The sequence below is a fragment of the Rhamphochromis longiceps genome, linkage group LG13 (genome assembly GCF_057381845.1).
Source record: "Rhamphochromis longiceps isolate RC_006_pf linkage group LG13, R_longiceps_female_GT1.1, whole genome shotgun sequence".
In the NCBI taxonomy this organism is placed as follows: Eukaryota; Metazoa; Chordata; class Actinopteri; order Cichliformes; family Cichlidae; genus Rhamphochromis; species Rhamphochromis longiceps.
In genome coordinates this window covers 25,691,648-25,711,227 of record NC_140569.1, presented here as the reverse complement: position 1 = coordinate 25,711,227, position 19,580 = coordinate 25,691,648, and the positions used below count along the sequence as shown (strand labels likewise).

Here is a 19,580-nt window from a genome sequence, read left to right as displayed (position 1 = left end):
GTTTATCTGCCTGAATAGAATAGAATGGAATAGATGCAAATAGATGAAACTAAATGTAAATGTCAGATACGGGAAGACAAACAGATCTGAACAGACTGACAGCCAGTACACAGAAACCACTGCACTACCGGGGTCCGTTTGCAATCACTTCATGTAGCTCTGCAGTAGAGAAGAGTGGGACAGAGAGATAATCGAGCAAAGAAAAGTACTGCATGTAGGAAGAAGATGGGCATAAATGAGACAAAAACACTTTCACAGCCTCTTTATTACAGCAAAACGTAGCTGAGAATTACTAGGTGGGCTTTGTGTATATTACATGATGATAGCTAATTAAAAAGCAAGGCAGAACTAATAACACCAGTACAGAATGGCAACACATATAATCATCTCCCTTTTCTTTTCCTGTCTTTTTTTAAGAGGATCATTAGATGAAAATTGGTACTTCCAAAGCAAATATCTCCACCATTTATTTCCATTGTCTCATTTTCCTCCTCGCTCTATCTTAATCTCAATTATTACAATGTGATGTTGTCAAATTAAATTAACATCTTGTTGATGAGACGTGACACCAGTGATGGAGTGCTCAGCAAGTGGAGTGTCAAGGATTGTCTGTGTCTTTAACTGTCTCAGCCTCCTTTGCTCATTCAGCATTTCATAACACCATTTTATTATTTCATTTGTAGGAAATCTTATATTACCTCATGGTAACTAGAGACTCGGTTTTCCTCCCCACATGTGCTTTATCTATAAGTTAAGTCCTGGCAGGGCACTGGGGGGAAAGGAGTGGGCGAATGCACTGTTCAGTTATACATCAAAGCTCTTATTTTGGGCACATCACACAATATGGAGACGAGAAGGGGGCTGTCGCCAATAGGGGTTTCACAAAAATGAAGTGGAATCTTGGTGACTGTTGCTATTATCAGTGTTCACTGGGGACGGGCAAAACTTGCTTATAACACAAAATATCTAAATGCAATAAGCCAAAGATTTGTATCTGAAAGACTGTCTGAGCTGTCATTCAGCTCATTGACTTTAAACAAAGCAAACAAAAGCAAACTGTTACAGAATAACAAACTCCTCATGACTGTACAGTACATTTTTACATTATCTTTTGTTCATTAAAAGTGAGGAGTGGTCTATTCTTTGGGTACCTAATTATACAATGTCAGTGTGCAGCATTCCTTTCCAACTTCCAGACCTCAGTAATGTGCAATCCTACAACCCGTTGTCCTTTCTTGCTCGTTTAGTTTGACACAAAGGGTTTTTTTGCTGAGCTTTTAACTGTAATCACTGGAAGGAATATAATTTTGAAATGTACAAACACTAAATGATCACAGAAACAACACAGTGCCATACTGAGACAGTGAAGTCTGACAGAAAATAAGAAAACGAATGGTGTGTGAATGGTGTGTTTAAAGATTAAATCAAAAAATCCCCAAAAAGGAAAAGTAACCTGCTAGAAACCAGCACGTGCTTATTTACAATATATAATTAATATCCCTTTTCACAGCTCTACTAGGAGCGTAAATGAAATATGACATTTGCTAGTGGTAAAATTAAAATAAAACCAGTTTATGCCCTCCAGGAACAAAGACACGCAGGGCAAATCTCTTGCAACGATATACAATCTAAAACCTCTGGGGCATATGATCAAGCAATGCTATGATTGGTGATTCAAAAGAATGAACAAAACAAGTAACATTTAGTTACATTAGAAAAATACTATCACTTAATCCTTTCAGCTGCTGGTGGCGGGTTGCTCAATAAGAGGACGTGCCAGACAAGATGATACTAGACATATCTGAGTGACTAGTATGACAACCTGAAAATGAAGCAGATATCTGACAATCATGGGCTGTAAGCTGGAGCTTAAACATCTGTTTGTCACTTTAATTAGTTAAAGAATTGTTTTTGTTACTGCAGTGCATGTCCGCTGCAACACAGCTCGCTTAAACCTGGAATCAAAACTTTAAATACACAGAAGAAATGGCACCAAAAATAAAAAAAATGGCAATCTTGCATGTGGTTAACGCAATGTGCATGATTATAAACACTTAACCCTGTCATAATGCTACATTTATAGTGGAGGACATGAAGGACTATGAAGGAGGAGGAGACTGTAGGTACCATATGTAAGTACAGTATTTCTAAACCTGTTATTCGATTTGCACTGGGTGAGAAGCAGGGATGGGTTGGGTGGACCACTGGCAGACCACCAGACTATCACAGGGGTAACACAGAAAGTCACACCTACAGATAATTTATAATCACCAACAAACCTAATATGCACATATTTGGACTGCGGGAGGAACCTGGACAAAACCTATGAGGAGTGCATGTCACACACAAAAGTCCCCACCTGCCAGCTGGTTCAGACATCCCTTGTTCTTGTATGTGGTGACTCACACGACTGTTAGAATAACACCAGTCTCTAGGTAAATTTTATTCATTTGTTGTTGTTGTTTTTCAAGGTAGAAAGTCTACAATATTAGAGAAAGAACCCTAAAAAGCAGATGATATCCTATGAGCAAGCAACTGGCGTCAATGGGGAGAAAGAACAGGATGGGACCCCTTGCACAGCTAGATTCGTGGAGGGGCAGCTATTTGTGTATGAGGGTGAGAGAGAAGAGATAAAAGCAGCATAAAGAGACTATAAACAACAAACAGGACAAAACACAAACTATGGGAGAGCGTAGTCAATAGTTTTACCGACATGCAGCGATACAGATAAACAGGGACTGAATGTGACTGAAGGGGAAGGGTTGAGTGAATCATTGGAAGTTCCCCCAGCAGCCATAGCCAATTACAGCATAACTGATGGAGGATTCGGGGTTACCTGATCCTGAAGCAAGTTTTAATCCTAATCTTAAAGGTAGAAAGAGTTTCTGTCTCCTGAACCCCAACTGAGAGCTGGTTCCACAGGAGAGGGCCTCGATAGCTGAAGCCTCCCATTCTACTTTTAGAAACTCTAGAAACCTGAAGTAAACCTGTGGTCTGTGAGTGAACTGCTCTACTGAGAAATGATGGTACTGTTAGGTCTTTGATCCCTTTCTAGTCTAGTCTGTTAATACTCTCACATTATTGTTATCGATCAACTTCTTCTTCTTTCTCCTTTCCTCTATAGTTCCACTATATGCATAATTTTTCTTTAGACCCTCTATCCTTACCATTTCAACAGTGAAAGTGACAACCAAAACAGATTTGCAAAAATTGGAAAGGTTATAAAAGGGAGGGGGGGAAACAAATGTGTAGGCAGGGAGGGGGATTCTGAAACACAAAAGAAGACAGAGAGAAAGAGTCACTGAGGATTTTGCATAATGCTGAATGGAGCCATGGTGAGGATAAAGGCACTAATTGGAGCTAAACAAATATTTTTCAGACATTAATTTCTTCCCTTTTTTAGTAAAACTCTTTTTTTAATAACTATTCTATGATAAGCCCCATTCAGATATAGGATGCATATCATCAGGTTATGACAGTTGTGACAGTTTTTTGTCATTCAGGCATACAGATGAGTGGCAAAAGACGAAAAAATAGAAACTACTGTGGCTGTCATACGCTTTGGGGGAAATTTTGCTGTCAATGTTTTGGCCCCTTACAGTGAAGGTTCTTCTAGGGTGACAGTCTTTTCAAAGAAAATGATGTAAATCATATACTGTGGCACACTGCAGACCCCAGAACCCAAGCTAACTAACACTTGTGAAAGATTTTCTACATATATAAAGACCCATGTATATATGTAGATATTAGGGGTGCAACGATACACAAAATTCACGGTTCGGTTCGATACTTTGGTGTCACGGTTCGATATTTTTTCGATACAAAAAAATGTTCATGCCTTTTTAATTTGTCATTTATTAAAATTATAAATATATATTTTAACTCAAAAGTACAGTTTTTAAATTTAATGTTGCTGAAACAAAAGTAATTAAAAAAAATAAATATATCTCAGGGCTCTCAAAATTTCAAAATCCCTGGTAGCCCTTCGGGCAGGGACTCTTCAGTTTTTGGTAGCCCAAAATAAATGTAAGTAGCCCGAATAAAAAAGAGAGCAATTTTTTGATTGATGTTTTGTTTCCTGCTTTGTTTCCTTTACAATATTATACATTAAAGTATAATATTGTAAAGGAAACAAAACATTAATCAAAGAATTGTTGAAAAACAAATTACAACATTGTATAAAAATTACAGTCATCAACTCAAATACTTGGTTCTAACTGAACAGAAATTTCTATGAACTTGTAAGAACTGTGTAGGACATGAATCAGTCTGTGTCAGATCCTGAATTTGAAATTTCCACTGAAGTCACGGGTAAGAGACAAGTGGAACCAAGATCTAGGCCATTTGCTTTTTGAAGTTTGCAAAGACTGCTAAATTTTGCCAGTGGTAGTTCACTCTTTGCAACATAGTACGCTGTTCTAAACAGATTTTTCAGGTTTATTTTTAGTATGTTATTTGCAATTGGTGTTTGTTCTGGGAAAGATATTGCAGACTGAGCAATAATGCATTTCTTGCATTTCTCATGGGTTCTAATGGGGGCTTTTCTTAAAATGACTGGTCCCAGTAACAAAGGCGCTTGTCGACTCAGAAATCGAGAGAAAACCAACAACACACCCGGCAGAACATTATGTTATTTACACGGATGCACATAAGTGGTCCGCATGTGCGCATTCGCTGTCAAAATAAAAGACGCGCACCAGATAAGAAGTTGCAACGCGCGTTTGCGTCCATATAAAAAGCACTGTTTTTGTCCGCTAGAGTGGGATTTTCACGGCACATTCCGCACCACATCTCTGTGCGTTCATCATTTGTTTGAAGCCAGCTCACCTCCTGCAACCACTTTTCCGAGAATACGTGCTTCTTTTGTGGTTCGGACTCCTTCTGACATTTCTTTGGAGGTAGAGGAACACCAAAGTAATTGCTTAAAGGAGCTTCTTCGACATCTTTAAGAGTTTTAAACAAATGTCTGTCCTCCTCCAGAAAATCTTATGTATGCAAACACGCGTTGCAACTTCATATCTTGTGCGCGTGTGCTGGTATCATCAAAGATGAGCTTGTGGGGCCTTTTCGGGTTGAGGATGGAGTCAAGCTCAACTCCCAGTCCTACTGCCGGTTTCTGGAAGACACCTTCTTCAAGCAGTGGTACAGGAAGAAGTCTGCATCCTTCAAGAAAAACATGATTTTCATGCAGGACAATGCTCCATCACACGCGTCCAAGTACTCCACAGCGTGGCTGGCAAGAAAGGGTATAAAAGAAGAAAAACTAATGACATGGCCTCCTTGTTCACCTGATCTGAACCCCATTGAGAACCTGTGGTCCATCATCAAATGTGAGATTTACAAGGAGGGAAGACAGTACACCTCTCTGAACAGTGTCTGGGAGGCTGTGGTTGCTGCTGCACGCAATGTTGATGGTGAACAGATCAAAACACTGACAGAATCCATGGATGGCAGGCTTTTGAGTGTCCTTGCAAAGAAAGGTGGCTATATTGTTGGCTGATTTGTTTTTGTTTTGTTTTTGAATGTCAGAAATGTATATTTGTGAATGTGGAGATGTTATATTGGTGTCACTGGTAAAAATAAATAATTGAAATGGGTATATATTTGTTTTTTGTTAAGTTGCCTAATAATTATGCACAGTAATAGTCACCTGCACACACAGATATGCCCCTAAATTAGCTAAAAGTAAAAACAAACTAAAAACTACTTCCAAAAACATTCAGCTTTGATATTAATGAGTTTTTTGGGTTCATTGAGAACATGGTTGTTGTTCAATAATAAAATTATTCCTCAAAAATACAACTTGCCTAATAATTCTGCACTCCCTGTAGTCTGATTTGTCATAACTTTTCCGTTTTGTGGTAAGCTTTTCTTTGGCTGTCACTTCTTCACCCTGACGTCTCTTATTTGGCTCAGCAGAACTAAAATATATATCCTGCTGCTTTTACACACACACACATAACGCTCAGCGATTCTCTGCGCGATCAACCTCTCATATGTTTAAGCTTGCTGCAGGAGATTTCACTTGTCATGTTTGCATAGTAAGCTAACGATTGATAAGACGATGTCAGAGGAATTGGTGCGCAAATTATCATCACTCACCAATCAGTACTGTCGCTCTCTATACACAGTTCGCGCGATTGCAAAGTGAAAGCAAAAAACAAGCGCAAATTCAAACACGATTTCAATATGTCACATATTGACAGTGGCTCACCGATGCCAATGACATAATTACCCAGCTACATTTCCGAAAGAATGCAAAAGCATTGACATATATTTTTCCTTCCTACAATAGCCCGACGGGCAGGGCAGAGATAGATTTTGGTAGCCCGACTGGAAAAATCGCTAGCCCCGGGACGTCGGGCTAGCGATTTTGCAAGCCCTGTGTTACAGGCATGGCCCTTTAAGGATGAAGCCTGATGGGAAATGTATTCGGGATGTGTGTAGCGGGACTGCCTGGTGTGTGTGTGAAGAGAGAAAGCGGAGAAGGGGGAAAAGTAACGGTTAGCTACAGAAGAGACGAAAAGAAAATAAATAAAAGGAATATAATAACTCCCTCGACAGCCAGAGTTGTGTCGGCGATGCTCGCTGTGAGTAAACTGTTTCAGCCCACTGTACGCGGTGTTCGTGCCTTAGAGAAGAAATAAAGTTCGGTGAAGCAGTTTCCTACGCCTCCTTCGATCTTTTTGCTAGCGGAGTTGACCTGTATAGTAAGCTGTTGCCGGCTACGAGTCAGTTACGGAACCTTCAAGTAACTGCCAGAGGTTTCCTTACTACGGTTCGGGGCCGCGGATCTGGCGCGGTAACACCTGTATCTGATTGAGGAGTCACTCATCTTTGGAAAAGAGAGTTTATTACAGAGAAATGGCTCTTTCCAAAATAAAAGCTATACTATACGCTTCTTCTGGGCTATATTCTCAGCAGCATATTGTAGCGGGTCAGGGCTGTTCGGGGTTCTGTTTGTACAGTTATGTTTTGTTTATGTTGCCATAGTGACGGGTGACGCCCTCTCGCTGCGACGGTGTGTCCTTCCGGGGTCAGAGGGCGCCCTGTGTGTTGTTGTTGTTGTTGCTGTGCGGTTGCCGCGCTGAGCAGTTAGCTAGCGGCAGTGTTCTTCTGCAATGTCAATAAACGGCTGTGCTCCCTGGCTAGCTCACGGGAAGCAAGACCAAACAACACCTCCGTCTCCTCGTTGTCTGAGCTCGCCACATTGGTGTCAGAAGTGGGATGATGGTGGCACCCCATGTTCTGACCCGAGTGACTTTTCCCCCGCCGGTCGTGACCGGCCGGTGCCCCAAAAGAAGGCACCTGGACATTTGCAGGACTTTGTGTAGGGCAATGGGGTCGTCGGGGACGACTGACCCCTTAGGTGGGGGGCTATGTAGCGGGTCAGGGCTGTTCGGGGTTCTGTTTGTACAGTTATGTTTTGTTTATGTTGCCATAGTGACGGGTGACGCCCTCTCGCTGCGACGGTGTGTCCTTCCGGGGTCAGAGGGCGCCCTGTGTGTTGTTGTTGCTGTGCGGTTGCCGCGCTGAGCAGTTAGCTAGCGGCAGTGTTCTTCTGCAGATGTCAATAAACGGCTGTGCTCCCTGGCTAGCTCACGGGAAGCAAGACCAAACAATACCTCCGTCTCCTCCTTGTCTGAGCTCGCCACAATATTAAACATATCAGGTCCCCATAAGGAGAATCATGTGCTAACGGCTGTCTAAATGACTCGGGTAAAGTTTTTAGCATGCATGCTTGTTGTTTTTGTCTGCTTCCACTTGTCTTTGCACTAGGATGATGTCGGCGTAAATGTGCAGTCATATTCGTTGTGTTCCCACTAGTGCTGTCAGCGTTAATCTCGTTGAAATGACGTTAACGCCACAACACGGCAAATCTCCGTTAACGAGCTACCCCTGCGTGGGGCTAGACGGCCAACACATTAACGAGCTAACTGCGCTAACACACTAGTTCCCACCCATGTAATTGAGCATTGCGTGGCACATCCAACATACTGTTTTACTTTAGTCCATGACGCGCTTACCTTCAGGGTCATACGTCACATGAAAACCAAAATAATTCCAAACGCCAGATCTGAATGAGGGTGGTGGAGGTTCAATTTGCCATGTTGCAAGGAGAGCTTAACTTCTGTCTCGCTAGCTTGCCCTGCGCTCTTCCTTCTGACCATGCTGTCTGTGTTGAACGCTCAGTGGATCTGCGCTCGACAGTGCAGCCTAGGCGGAGTAGTCGAACGCAGATTCACTGAGCGCTCAACACAGACAGCATCGTCAGAAGGAAAGTTGATAAAATAAATTACAAATGTTGTATTGTTCGATACATATGCGTACCGAACCGAAAGCACTGTATCGAACGGTTCAATATCGATATGAGTATCGTTGCACCCCTAGTATATATATATATATATATATATATATATATATATACACACACACACACAGAGTTTCAGAGAGGTGTAATGACGCTGTCGTCGTGGCACATGGTGGCCAAACTCTGTAGGTGACTTTCACGGCAATGTGTCTCACAGTTTCATTCAGCCAGTGATGGAGAACGTTTGTCATACACCGTAGATTAGACGGTACAACAAATGATGTGGTTGAATTAAGTAAAAATTTTCTTACTACATGATGGACAAAAATCTATATTTTCCCATATTTCTGCGGCATATCCTATTCACCAAACTTTTAAGTGAGCTGAACAACTCAAAAGTGACAACAAACATCAGCGCTCACTACACACAAACACGTCCCATTATAGATCAGACTGGTCTAATCTTTTGTGCCGATCCGTTAAATGTGCTGTGTTGAAAGAGATAAGTACTTATGGAAAAGACACCGGGGTGCTCATTCATACATGTAGCCAACACGTACAGATGCTGTCAGATTAAATCGTGTATTTGAAAGGTCTAAAAAACACAAAAGTGCCATGAGAGCTAGCACTCTATCTTCCTCTGTCTCCTATACACACATAAACATTAACACAAGCAGCTACAAAATATGGAGGGACTGACAACATGCGTAGCTGTCTTTTATGTTGGCAAAACTCGTCAGAATTCACAATTCTGCTAACGGAGTGTTAGAGAGAAGGAGAGTGCCAAAGGCAGGGTGGGGGTGGGCACAGAGAGGTGGGAACCACAGACTTGAAAGAAAGGGAGAGAGGGAACGACAGGTTGATTTATTCAAAGAGTGAGGAGTGGGTGAATCAAACTTTAATGGCTTTTGGGAGTGCACACCGTTCTCCCTCTCCCTTCAATCTTGCCCCTTTCCAGGCTTTCCTTGTGCGCTCTCACCTTACTTTCTTTACTCCTCGCTTTTTCTCTCCCCTTGTCTCCCTCTCCCCGAAATACACTTTCCGATGGTCACTCGCAAACATGAGCCCTCCCTTTTTTTGACAGACAAATTCTCCACCCATCTCTGCGTAGCACACAAATCAAGGTGCTCTTCATGCTCAGCGGGATAAAGTAAATGACAGAAAGATAAAGAGAGGAAGAGAAGGTGATTTACCTTCACGAATGGCAGAGTATGTGATGCCCTGGCAGTATGTGTTGTGTTAACCCTTGGACTGGAAAGGATGCGGGAAAAAATTGGTGTACAGGCTCGACAATCTCTCTGACAACTCCCTTAAGTAGCTATTTTGTCCAGAAAGGCTCACTGAAGTCTAAAAATTAATCAGTCAAAAAAGAAAAGAACCTATTCCATTCAGAATGAGCAATGCAGACATGAAGTTCAGCTTACCTATTGCAACACTTCAGAAAAGTAGGCATGATGTAAACTGTTAGCTGACAACAGAGGACAAAACATAGATCTCAATTTTCCACTCCCCACACCCAGTCCTCAGTGTTGGGTGTAAGGCGTATTAATGTGCCACGTGCTAATTTTTGTCATTACATTACAGATACAATTATGTTGTTACTTGCAAAGTAACAAAGATTCTGCCCCTATCTGCACATTGGGCAAATTAAAAAACACGTTTTTTTTCTTCTGCGCGGTTGTGCTACAGTCAACTGATGTCAGATGTGTGTGAGGGCAGGAAAATAAATGGTGGAGCAGTCTACTGCAGAGATATGGACTTACTTTAAGGACAAGAGAGTGATGGTAAAGCGCAAACTGTGTTCAAGATGGAGACGACTGCATTATACTGCTGACAGAACTCAAGTCCGCTGAAAGCATTTGCACAGACAGCGAGCTAACGCAAAGCTAGCCAAGAACCCAGAGTGATAAAGATGAGTGCATTCCCACCCCGGCCCAGCAGCCAGAGCCTGAACTTCAACAGGTAAAAAACAGCAGTGACGAGCAGTCCTGTTTATGTTTCTGAAATAGAACCACTGTGTCAACTGAAGTGTCTTTAGGCTGGTTTTGATCGTTGCGTTGTCGGTTTATTGTCGGTTTTGTGTTCATAGGTCCTATGTGTGTCCTCATTACGATAGGGTCTGGGACAGTCTGTTTGTATAACATCATTATGAGCCAATGTGTTTCAGGTCATTTTATAGATTAACAAGAGAGTAACGTAATGAGCAGTGTAATGAATGACTTTCTCTGGTGAGTAATTAGGTAATGTACTGCACTACTTTTAAGAAAAGTAACAATTACCCCAACACTGCCAGTCATATTATTCATCGCCTTTCTGCTTAATTAGTTACGAGATTTTCAAGCGGACTTTATACTATTTGCGCCAAAGGCTTTACGTGGTTAGAAATCATTTTTGTTTTTTCTCTACATTTCGAACAGCATCCCATTTCTTCTCCAAAAATGGGGACGTACAACGTTTCCCTAGGATTAGATTCTGTGCACCAAAACTGTAGAAAGTGGAAAGTTATAAATGGTGCCTTAGGTGAGTAAAATATTGACTGCTTCCCATTTAACCTTCTCACTTTATCCATTTTTTTCCTCTTTCTTCATAAATCCCTCCATCCCTCCCTATGGGGCTCAGGGTCTTAGTGTCAAGCAGAATTCTCTTCGAGGCCTGCGCCTGTCAACCAGCCACCACTCAGCTCTGTAACCACTAGATTCAATTTCACCATAGGAGAGACCAGGAGAGATGATACTAATATAATTATGGGCCAAATCCGACTTTTAGGAGGTAAAAAGAGAGAGAGGGGGAGAAAATGAAAGAGAAAGGGAGTGAGTTTGCGAGTTTCATATCGAAAGCAGGTGTGTGTTTCTGTGCAGTGTGTTTGTGTTTGCGTGCAGTGCATATGTGGGATATGTAAACACTCAGTAACACATATTTCATGAGGATAATTTCAAAAGAAATGTATTTCACAACAAGCAAGACTTTTGTTTTCAAGTTCTCAGACAACCTTGCAAATGTAAAGATATAAGGCATCCATATACTGTATTTGCTTTTTAGGCTAAGATATTTTTTTCTTACCTGGTAAACAAATTACCTTCAGATGCTGCAACCCGCTAAGATACAGGGCAGAAGGTGATAAAATAGTAGAGATTGAATTTCAGCTTTCAGAAGTGAACAAAGGCAAAGAAGAAAGGAATATAACAGATTTGTCTATGTTCTACCTGACAGCGACAGAGGGCACATCAAATAGCAGGTGCCTCTGCTTTGCTGCCAAAGCCTACATCAAGCACTAAACAGCTCATTCGCAGGCATAATAGGAGCTCTCAAACACCCTCTGCCAATATTATCTAAAATATGAGTGCATTTGCCTCTGTGTTTGTGTGTTTAGCATGTGAAATGTCTTCATGCTATCCATCTCAAACCTGTGGGAGAAAGTAGTAGCCAACAACGGAAAGCTAAAACAATGAAGATTTGAATTCCACACGTTTATAAAACAAACGCATAAACAGGTAAAACCCTCTAATTAATCAAAAATATGAGAAAGCAGATAGATATTTGTCTAGCTAGAGTTTCTAAGAATGAGTCCTAATAGTATATTTCTATAAAAAAGAAAAGAAACAAAAACAGGCACAGCAACTCGCCAGAATGGAGGGCTTTTCTTTCTTTAGATGTCTGACTTTCACCTGAAGGGTTTCCACCTTGGGTTGTTCTGCTTTATATCATCAGCCATAGTTCATCAGAGATTACCGTAGGTTAGAGAGGGACACTGAGATATGGCTGATAGAAAATAGAGGCTGAGGAGGGATTTGCTCACCTGCCTGACATACCTGAGAGACAGTAAACAGATAAAGTTTGGGTATATATCACTAGGAGCCTCTTGCCTGTCTGCTTGTTTGCCAATACGTTTAATCCATCTATGCACCGCATTACAGCGCTGGTCAGAAGTCGGCTATACAATCTCATGTTCATCATTACTGCGTTATCCAAGACAGGATTCCACTGCATTGCATATTTACTGTAGGGAGGGGTGAATGAGAGTATTGACTAGAGGACGAAAAAGATATGCTATCTGAATTCTGCAATATTGTGAGTGGAGGGCTCAACCAAAATAAAGAAAAGCACATTTTACTATAGTGATGCTTTGCAGGGGTCATTGGAAACTGAGTAGAGATAATGGCTATAAACTCTGAATAAATGTATCTGTGTGAAGTGTATATATATATATATATATATATATATATATATATATATATATATATATATATAAGGGGTGCAACGATACACAAAATTCACGGTTCGGTTCGGTTCGATACTTTGGTGTCACGGTTCGATATTTTTTCGATACAAAAAAATGTTCATGCCTTTTTAATTTGTCATTTATTAAAATTATAAATATATATTTTAACTCAAAAGTACAGTTTTTAAATTTAACCCTAACCCTTGTGCGTGTTTTTTATTTTGACAGCGAATGCGCACCTGCGGACCACTTATGTGCAGCCCTGGTTATTTAGCTCGTCATATCGTAGCCACAGAAATTCTTTTGTCCATGAAACCATAAAGCTGCACTTTCTTTTTGCCTTATAGTCTGATTTGTCATAACTTCTCCGTTTTGTGGTAAGCTTTTCTTTGGCTGTCACTTCTTCACCCTGACCTGTCTTATTTGGCTCAGCAGAACTAAAATATATATGCTGCTGGTTTTACACACGCACTCACATAAGCTCAGCGATTCTCTGCGCGATCAACCTCTCACATGTTTAAGCTGAGGGAGATTTCACTTGTCATGTTTGCATAGTAAGCTAACGATTAATAAGACGATGTCAGAGGAATTGGTGGACAAATTATCATCACTCACAGATCAGTGCTGTCGCTCTCTATACACAGTTCGCACGATTGCAAAGTGAAAGCAAAAAAACAAGCGCAAATTCAAACGCGACTTCAATGTCACATATTGACAGTGGCTCACCGATGCCAATGACATAATTACCCAGCTACATTTCTGAAAGAATGCAAAAGCATTGACATATATTTTTCCTTTCTACAATAGCCCGACGGGCAGGGAAGAGATAGATTTTGGTAGCCCGACTGAAAAAAATCGCTAGCCCCAGGACGTCGGGCTAGCGATATTGCAAGCCCTGTATCTGATTGAGGAATCACTCATCTTTGGAAAAGAGAGTTTATTACAGAGAAATGTCTCTTTCCAAAATAAAAGCTATACTATCCGCTTCTTCTGGGCTATATTCTCAGCAGCATAAGGAGAATCATGTGCTAACAGCTGTCTAAATGACTCGGCTAAAGTTAGTAGCATGCTTGCTTTTTTTTGTCTGCTTCCACTTGTCTTTGCACTAGGATGATGTCGGCGTAAATGTGCAGTCATATTCGTTGTGTTCCCACTAGTGCTTTCAGGTTAATCTCGTTGAAATGACCTTAACGCCACAACATGGCAAATCTCAGTTAACGAGCTACCGCCGATCGCTCCGTGCATGGGGCTAGACGGCCAACACGTTAACGAGCTAACTGCGCTAACACACTAGTTCCCACCCATGTAATTGAGCATTGCATGGCACATCCAACATACTGTTTTACTTTAGTCCATGACTCGCTTACCTTCAGGGTCATACGTCACATGAAAACCAAAATAATTCCAAACGCCAGATCTAAATGAGGGTGGGGGAGGTCCATGTTGCAAGGAGAGCTTAACTTCTGTCTCGCTAGCTTGCCCTGCGCTCTTCCTTCTGACTATGCTGTCTGTGTGGAGCGCTCAGTAGATCTGCGCTCGACAGTGCAGCCTAGGCGGAGTAGTCGAACGCAGATTCACTGAGCGCTCAACACAGACAGCATCGTCAGAAGGAAAGTTGATAAAATAAATTACAAATGTTGTATTGTTCGATACATATGCGTACGGAACCTAAAGCACTGTATCGAACGGTTCAATATCGATATGAATATCGTTGCACCCCTAATATATATATATATATATATATATATATATATATATATATATATATATATATATATATATATATATATGTGTGTGTGTGTGTGTGTGTGTGTGTGTGTGTGTGTGTGTGTGTGTGTGTGTGCGTGTGTGTGCGTAAGCGAGAATGACAAAAAAATGCTGGAGAGAACGAGGATTAGATGAGAATAAATGACTAAAAAAATAAAAAAGAAGGAAACTGTGTTCAAGAACAAGGATTGTCTGAACAGCAGGAGGTGGCACACACTGGGCGCACTTAACAGAAGCTGTTTCTGGTGGCGTTTGATATTATTTCAGTGGCACTGACCGGCTCCCGGTGGGTGAGTGTAAGGGTCAGGCAGCTGAGCTGAGGAGTGTGTGAGGTATTGGGAAGGTTGGTCTTTAAATAACGGATGGGCTCCAAATTGCTCAGATCTCGGTGCTGCACAGACGCACACTCAGCAAAAGCTTTTGAGCTTGTCAACAGAGGGCTCCCTTTATAGAGGACTATTTGTTGAGTTTAGGGAATGTGAAAAAATGCTTCTCAGTGTGTTGTACGTTCACTCTGCCTTCTCATCCTGTCACGGACCCGGTTCCGGGGACTCGGGGTTCGTGAACAGTGTGGACCTTTATTGTTATTAGTGTATTGGATGTATGTTTGCTGCACTGTGTTCTTGTGTTCAATGCTGGTGTGTGTATGTGTGTGAGGCTGGAGGATGAAGGACAGCCACCTGCAGGCCTGATGGGTGTGGCCCTGCCAGCTGCTGGTCACGCCTAGCTTACCACACACCTGCTTCTGATCAGGATCGTCGGGGGAGCTACTTAACAGAGCGATGGAGCTTCCTCCGGCGCAGGATCGTTGAGTTAGACTCCATGTCAGTGTTTGTAGTGCTGGTCAGTGTATGCCTGCTGGAGTTGGTGCCATAACGGCTGTGTCTGTGTTTTTTCCTCAGGAGAGTGGAACACAGGACTGCAAGACACACGGGGTGTGTGAAGGCACAGGGGCAGAGAGCACGGGATACCAGCACTTGGGAGAAGACACGTCACGGGAGTCGAGGGAGCACTTTTGGAGATTCAATGTGTGGTGTACATTTACCTCACTGTAAATAAACCCACTGTTCATTTCATTAAGTCCAGCGTTTGGGTCCTTTCTCCAACATCCCCCACGGTCTGCCCCCCAGACCGTGACAGAACGATCCTGCCACTATGGACCCAGCGGACTCACCGCGGAAGCGCAGCTCCCGTTTTGACGGGACCCGACTAGTGCTTGGAGGGCCTCCGTGCTGCCGTTCCTCGCTGGCAGCCTACCCGTCGGCCCACTCGTCTGTTTCCTCCCCGCGGACGCCTCGGTCTCGCAGAAAACGCTCCAGCCGGTCCCGGGAGGATTACTACGAGCCTGCCAGCAATCTGCTTACACCTGCACAAGCTTTTTACAAAATGTTAGGAATTATCATCGTGCCACCTGACTCACCCAGCATTTCCACATCACAGCAGGAGCAGCCACTTCAGAATCCGCCCTCGTCACATTCCGCCAGCGACGCTCCCTCTTCAACAGGGAGGCAGCGAACACGCAGCCAGCACTCACAGCTCCAGCAGGAGCCAGGGATTCGGCTCAAACAACCGCCTAGGGTGAGTGACGGAGTCTCCCTTCATTCACCTTTCGTGCCTAGGGATAAACAGACTGTTTCCCCCAAGGCTGTGAATGCCAGCTCCGTGAACCCTAGAGCTCGTGTTTCTCCTGTTTGGGAGGATGACAATGTTAGTTTTGAGAACGAGTTTTTTCCTCCTGGTTCAAGAGACTGTGCTCCTGATGTTCCTTCGGACCCAGGAGTTAGGACCGTTTCGTCTAGAACTGTTTATTCTGGGGCTATGTTTATACAGCCGGCTGCCCAGCCTGTAGCCGTAGCACAGCCGGCTGCCCAGCCTGTAGCCGTAGCACAGCCGGCTGCCCAGCCTGTAGCCGTAGCACAGCCAGCTGCCCAGCCTGTAGCCGTAGCACAGCCAGCTGCCCAGCCTGTAGCCGTAGCACAGCCAGTCCAGTCAGCCTCTCGTCTTCATCCTCAGTTGGAGGCTGATATGCCTGCTGGAACTACCCTGCCATTATGTCACCCGCCTGTTGTTTCTACATCGCTGTCCAGTCTACCACGAGTAGCTGCCGCACCATTATCACCTCCGCCCTTTGCAGCTACTTCTCCACCAGCGTCCCATCAGACTGCAGCGACCGCAGAACTCTCGACTTCACCATCCACATCACCCGCTCGACCGTCATCTTCGCCACCTGCAGCTTCCGCATCGCCATCTTCACCTCGGGATCAACGACCATCTATACCCGCGTCGCAGCCGGAGGAGCGGCTCAGCGAGCGGGAGGAGCCCGCGTCGCCAGCTGTGGAGCTCAGCGAGCCGGAGGAGCTCAGCGAGCTAATGCCGGAGGAGCTCAGCATGCCCGAGCAGGAGCAGCTCAGCGAGCAGGAGCAGCTCAGCATGCCCGAGCAGGAGCTCAGCGAGCGGGAGGAGCCCGCGTCGCCAGCTGTGGAGCTCAGCATGCCCGAGCCGGAGCCGCTCGGCGAGCCGGAGCCGCTCGGCGAGCCGGAGCAGCTCGGCGAGCTAATGCTGGAGGAGCTCAGCGAGCTATTGCCGGAGGAGCTCGGCGAGCCGGAGGAGCACTGTGAGCCGGAGCAGCCCAGCGAGCTAATGCCGGAGGAGCTCGGCGAGCCGGAGGAGCACTGTGAGCCGGAGGAGCTCAGCGGGCTAATGCTGGAGGAGCTCAGCGAGCTATTGCCGGAGGAGCTCGGCGAGCCGGAGGAGCACTGTGAGCCGGAGCAGCCCAGCGAGCTAATGCCGGAGGAGCTCGGCGAGCCGGAGGAGCACTGTGAGCCGGAGCAGCCCAGCGAGCCACCCACTGAGAAGCCCGCACCGCTGCTGGCGGACCTCAACGAGCCGGAGGGACCGGCGTTGCCAGCAGAGGAGCTCAGCGAGCTTGGTGAGCCCGCGCTGCCACCGGAGGAGCTCGGAGGTCCGGAGGGATCCGCTGAGCCAGAGCTGGAGGTCTGCGTGCCGGAGGGGCCGCCACGTCCTGCAGCCCGGCCGCCACGTCGGGAATCGTGGGTGGTGCTGAGGCGGGAGCAGCAACGCCGCCGCCACCGGACCCGTGGCCGCCCGCCGGAGCAGTCACACTGCCGCCACCGGACCCGTGGCCGCCCGCCGGAGCTGCAACGCCGTTGCCACCGGATCCGTGGCAGGCCGCCTGAAGCGTTCTGCTTCCATCACGGGGTTAGAGGTAGGCCACCTGAACTTTTTTGCCGCCACTGCCTAACCCGCAGCGGGTCCCGCTTGTTTTGCCGTCCTGCAGATCGGCCGCCAGAACTGTTTGCTGCCACTGGACCGGGGGATTGGACTGTTGACCTGTGTTTTTCTTTTGTTGCTTTGTGGTGGCTGTTTAGCGGAGTGGTTTTGGGGCCCTCCGTCCTGGACCCCCCGCCACCCGCCCTGGGTTGGTTGTTCTGTGGTTTTGTTTTGGGGTCGTCGGGAGTCGACCCTTAGAGGGGGGGTACTGTCACGGACCCGGTTCCGGGGACTCGGGGTTCGTGAACAGTGTGGACCTTTATTGTTATTAGTGTATTGGATGTATGTTTGCTGCACTGTGTTCTTGTGTTCAATGCTGGTGTGTGTATGTGTGTGAGGCTGGAGGATGAAGGACAGCCACCTGCAGGCCTGATGGGTGTGGCCCTGCCAGCTGCTGGTCACGCCTAGCTTACCACACACCTGCTTCTGATCAGGATCGTCGGGGGAGCTACTTAACAGAGCGATGGAGCTTCCTCCGGCGCAGGATCGTTGAGTTAGACTCCATGTCAGTGTTTGTAGTGCTGGTCAGTGTATGCCTGCTGGAGTTGGTGCCATAACGGCTGTGTCTGTGTTTTTTCCTCAGGAGAGTGGAACACAGGACTGCAAGACACACGGGGTGTGTGAAGGCACAGGGGCAGAGAGCACGGGATACCAGCACTTGGGAGAAGACACGTCACGGGAGTCGAGGGAGCACTTTTGGAGATTCAATGTGTGGTGTACATTTACCTCACTGTAAATAAACCCACTGTTCATTTCATTAAGTCCAGCGTTTGGGTCCTTTCTCCAACATCCCCCACGGTCTGCCCCCCAGACCGTGACACATCCAGTAATGGATTTGTGTTGTAGCCCATCTGCTGTTCCATCAAAACATTATTTTAGGTAATAGTTGTCGCTCTTTGTATCCGGTCTCTGCTGCTGGCTGCCTAACTGTGTGGATGCTGTAAATCTGGCGAGCTCATTAGCACTGACAGAGGGAATGCTAGCAGCCCACCTGCTCCCCTTCACCCTCTTTATGGCTCTACAAATTAAAATGACATTTACACACACTCTCTGCTATTCTGCCTCCTGCACTGCTCACCTTGCCACTCACATTGCTTCATCTGGACAGTGCCGTCGAGCCTCACTTCATAACACCTCCTGTCCTATTTCTTCGAAAAACCCACGAGAATCTTTGTGTTGTTTCTGGTCTTTTCTTTCCGTCCTGCGTTCTCTGTCACTTGCGGTAAATCTCATTGTTTGACTCCTTTGTTTGTCGCCTCTGCTTTGTTACTTCTGCCACTCTTTCATCCTCCACACTCATCGCCGTTTCCCATCTTCTCCTTTGATGCGCTGATGGCACTTTAACCCGCAGTCATTGTGGCATGTCCAGTGAGTGACAGCATGATGAAGTGATGTTGCAGCATGTTTGCTTTGCCCGCTAAAGGTCGCTTAGGGTCACGGAAGTAATGAGGCCATAAAAATGCAGGTAACTAAAGTTGCTGAGAAATAATATAAGGTGGCGAAAAGGGTAGAGGAAGGAGAAACAGGGCAAAATGAGGAAGAGGCTGACTTGAAATGAAGGAAAACAGTTGCCAAAACTGGCAAAGGATTTAAGTGGAAAAGAGAGCGGCTTAATAAAGAGCTCTGTGCGTACAGATTGGACTGTGTGCTGCATTGTGATTGCAACGCAGTCGTGAAAATATGAATGAAATTGCAGTGTCTCATTTTGTCGAGCAAAGTACGCAGTTTAGTTCACTGAGATGTGTGATAAAACATATTTCACTTGCATTAGTCTAACATTGTGTTTGCACACACACATGGTTTGCATGTTTTCTTTTCAGCGATGGCTCACTTTACAGGCTTACACTATTTCCAATGTAAAGAAATGCTGGGGAAAACTCGGATGTATGTACTGCCTGGGACTACACTGGAGTCTGATTTATTTCCACTCTCTATAGCCTCAAACAAATAAGCTTAAATTTTTTAATCAATAGGATGCCAGGATTGACAGCA

At 44.9% G+C, this 19,580-nt stretch overlaps 2 protein-coding genes across 2 annotated transcripts in view; one reads left to right on the top strand and one right to left on the bottom strand.

Annotated features, from left to right (window-relative positions):
* cdh23 (cadherin-related 23) overlaps positions 1 to 19,580 on the bottom strand; it is a 197,629-nt gene that overhangs the window by 129,285 nt on the left and 48,764 nt on the right. The gene's annotated exons all lie outside the window — the stretch shown is intronic.
* Positions 16,349 to 17,965, top strand: LOC146655931 (uncharacterized). Its single transcript, XM_085428811.1, has 2 exons — positions 16,349 to 16,510; positions 16,587 to 17,965. The coding sequence occupies exons 1-2, from the start codon at positions 16,349 to 16,351 to the stop codon at positions 17,784 to 17,786; spliced, it is 1,362 nt and encodes a 453-aa protein (XP_085284937.1). The 3' UTR covers positions 17,787 to 17,965.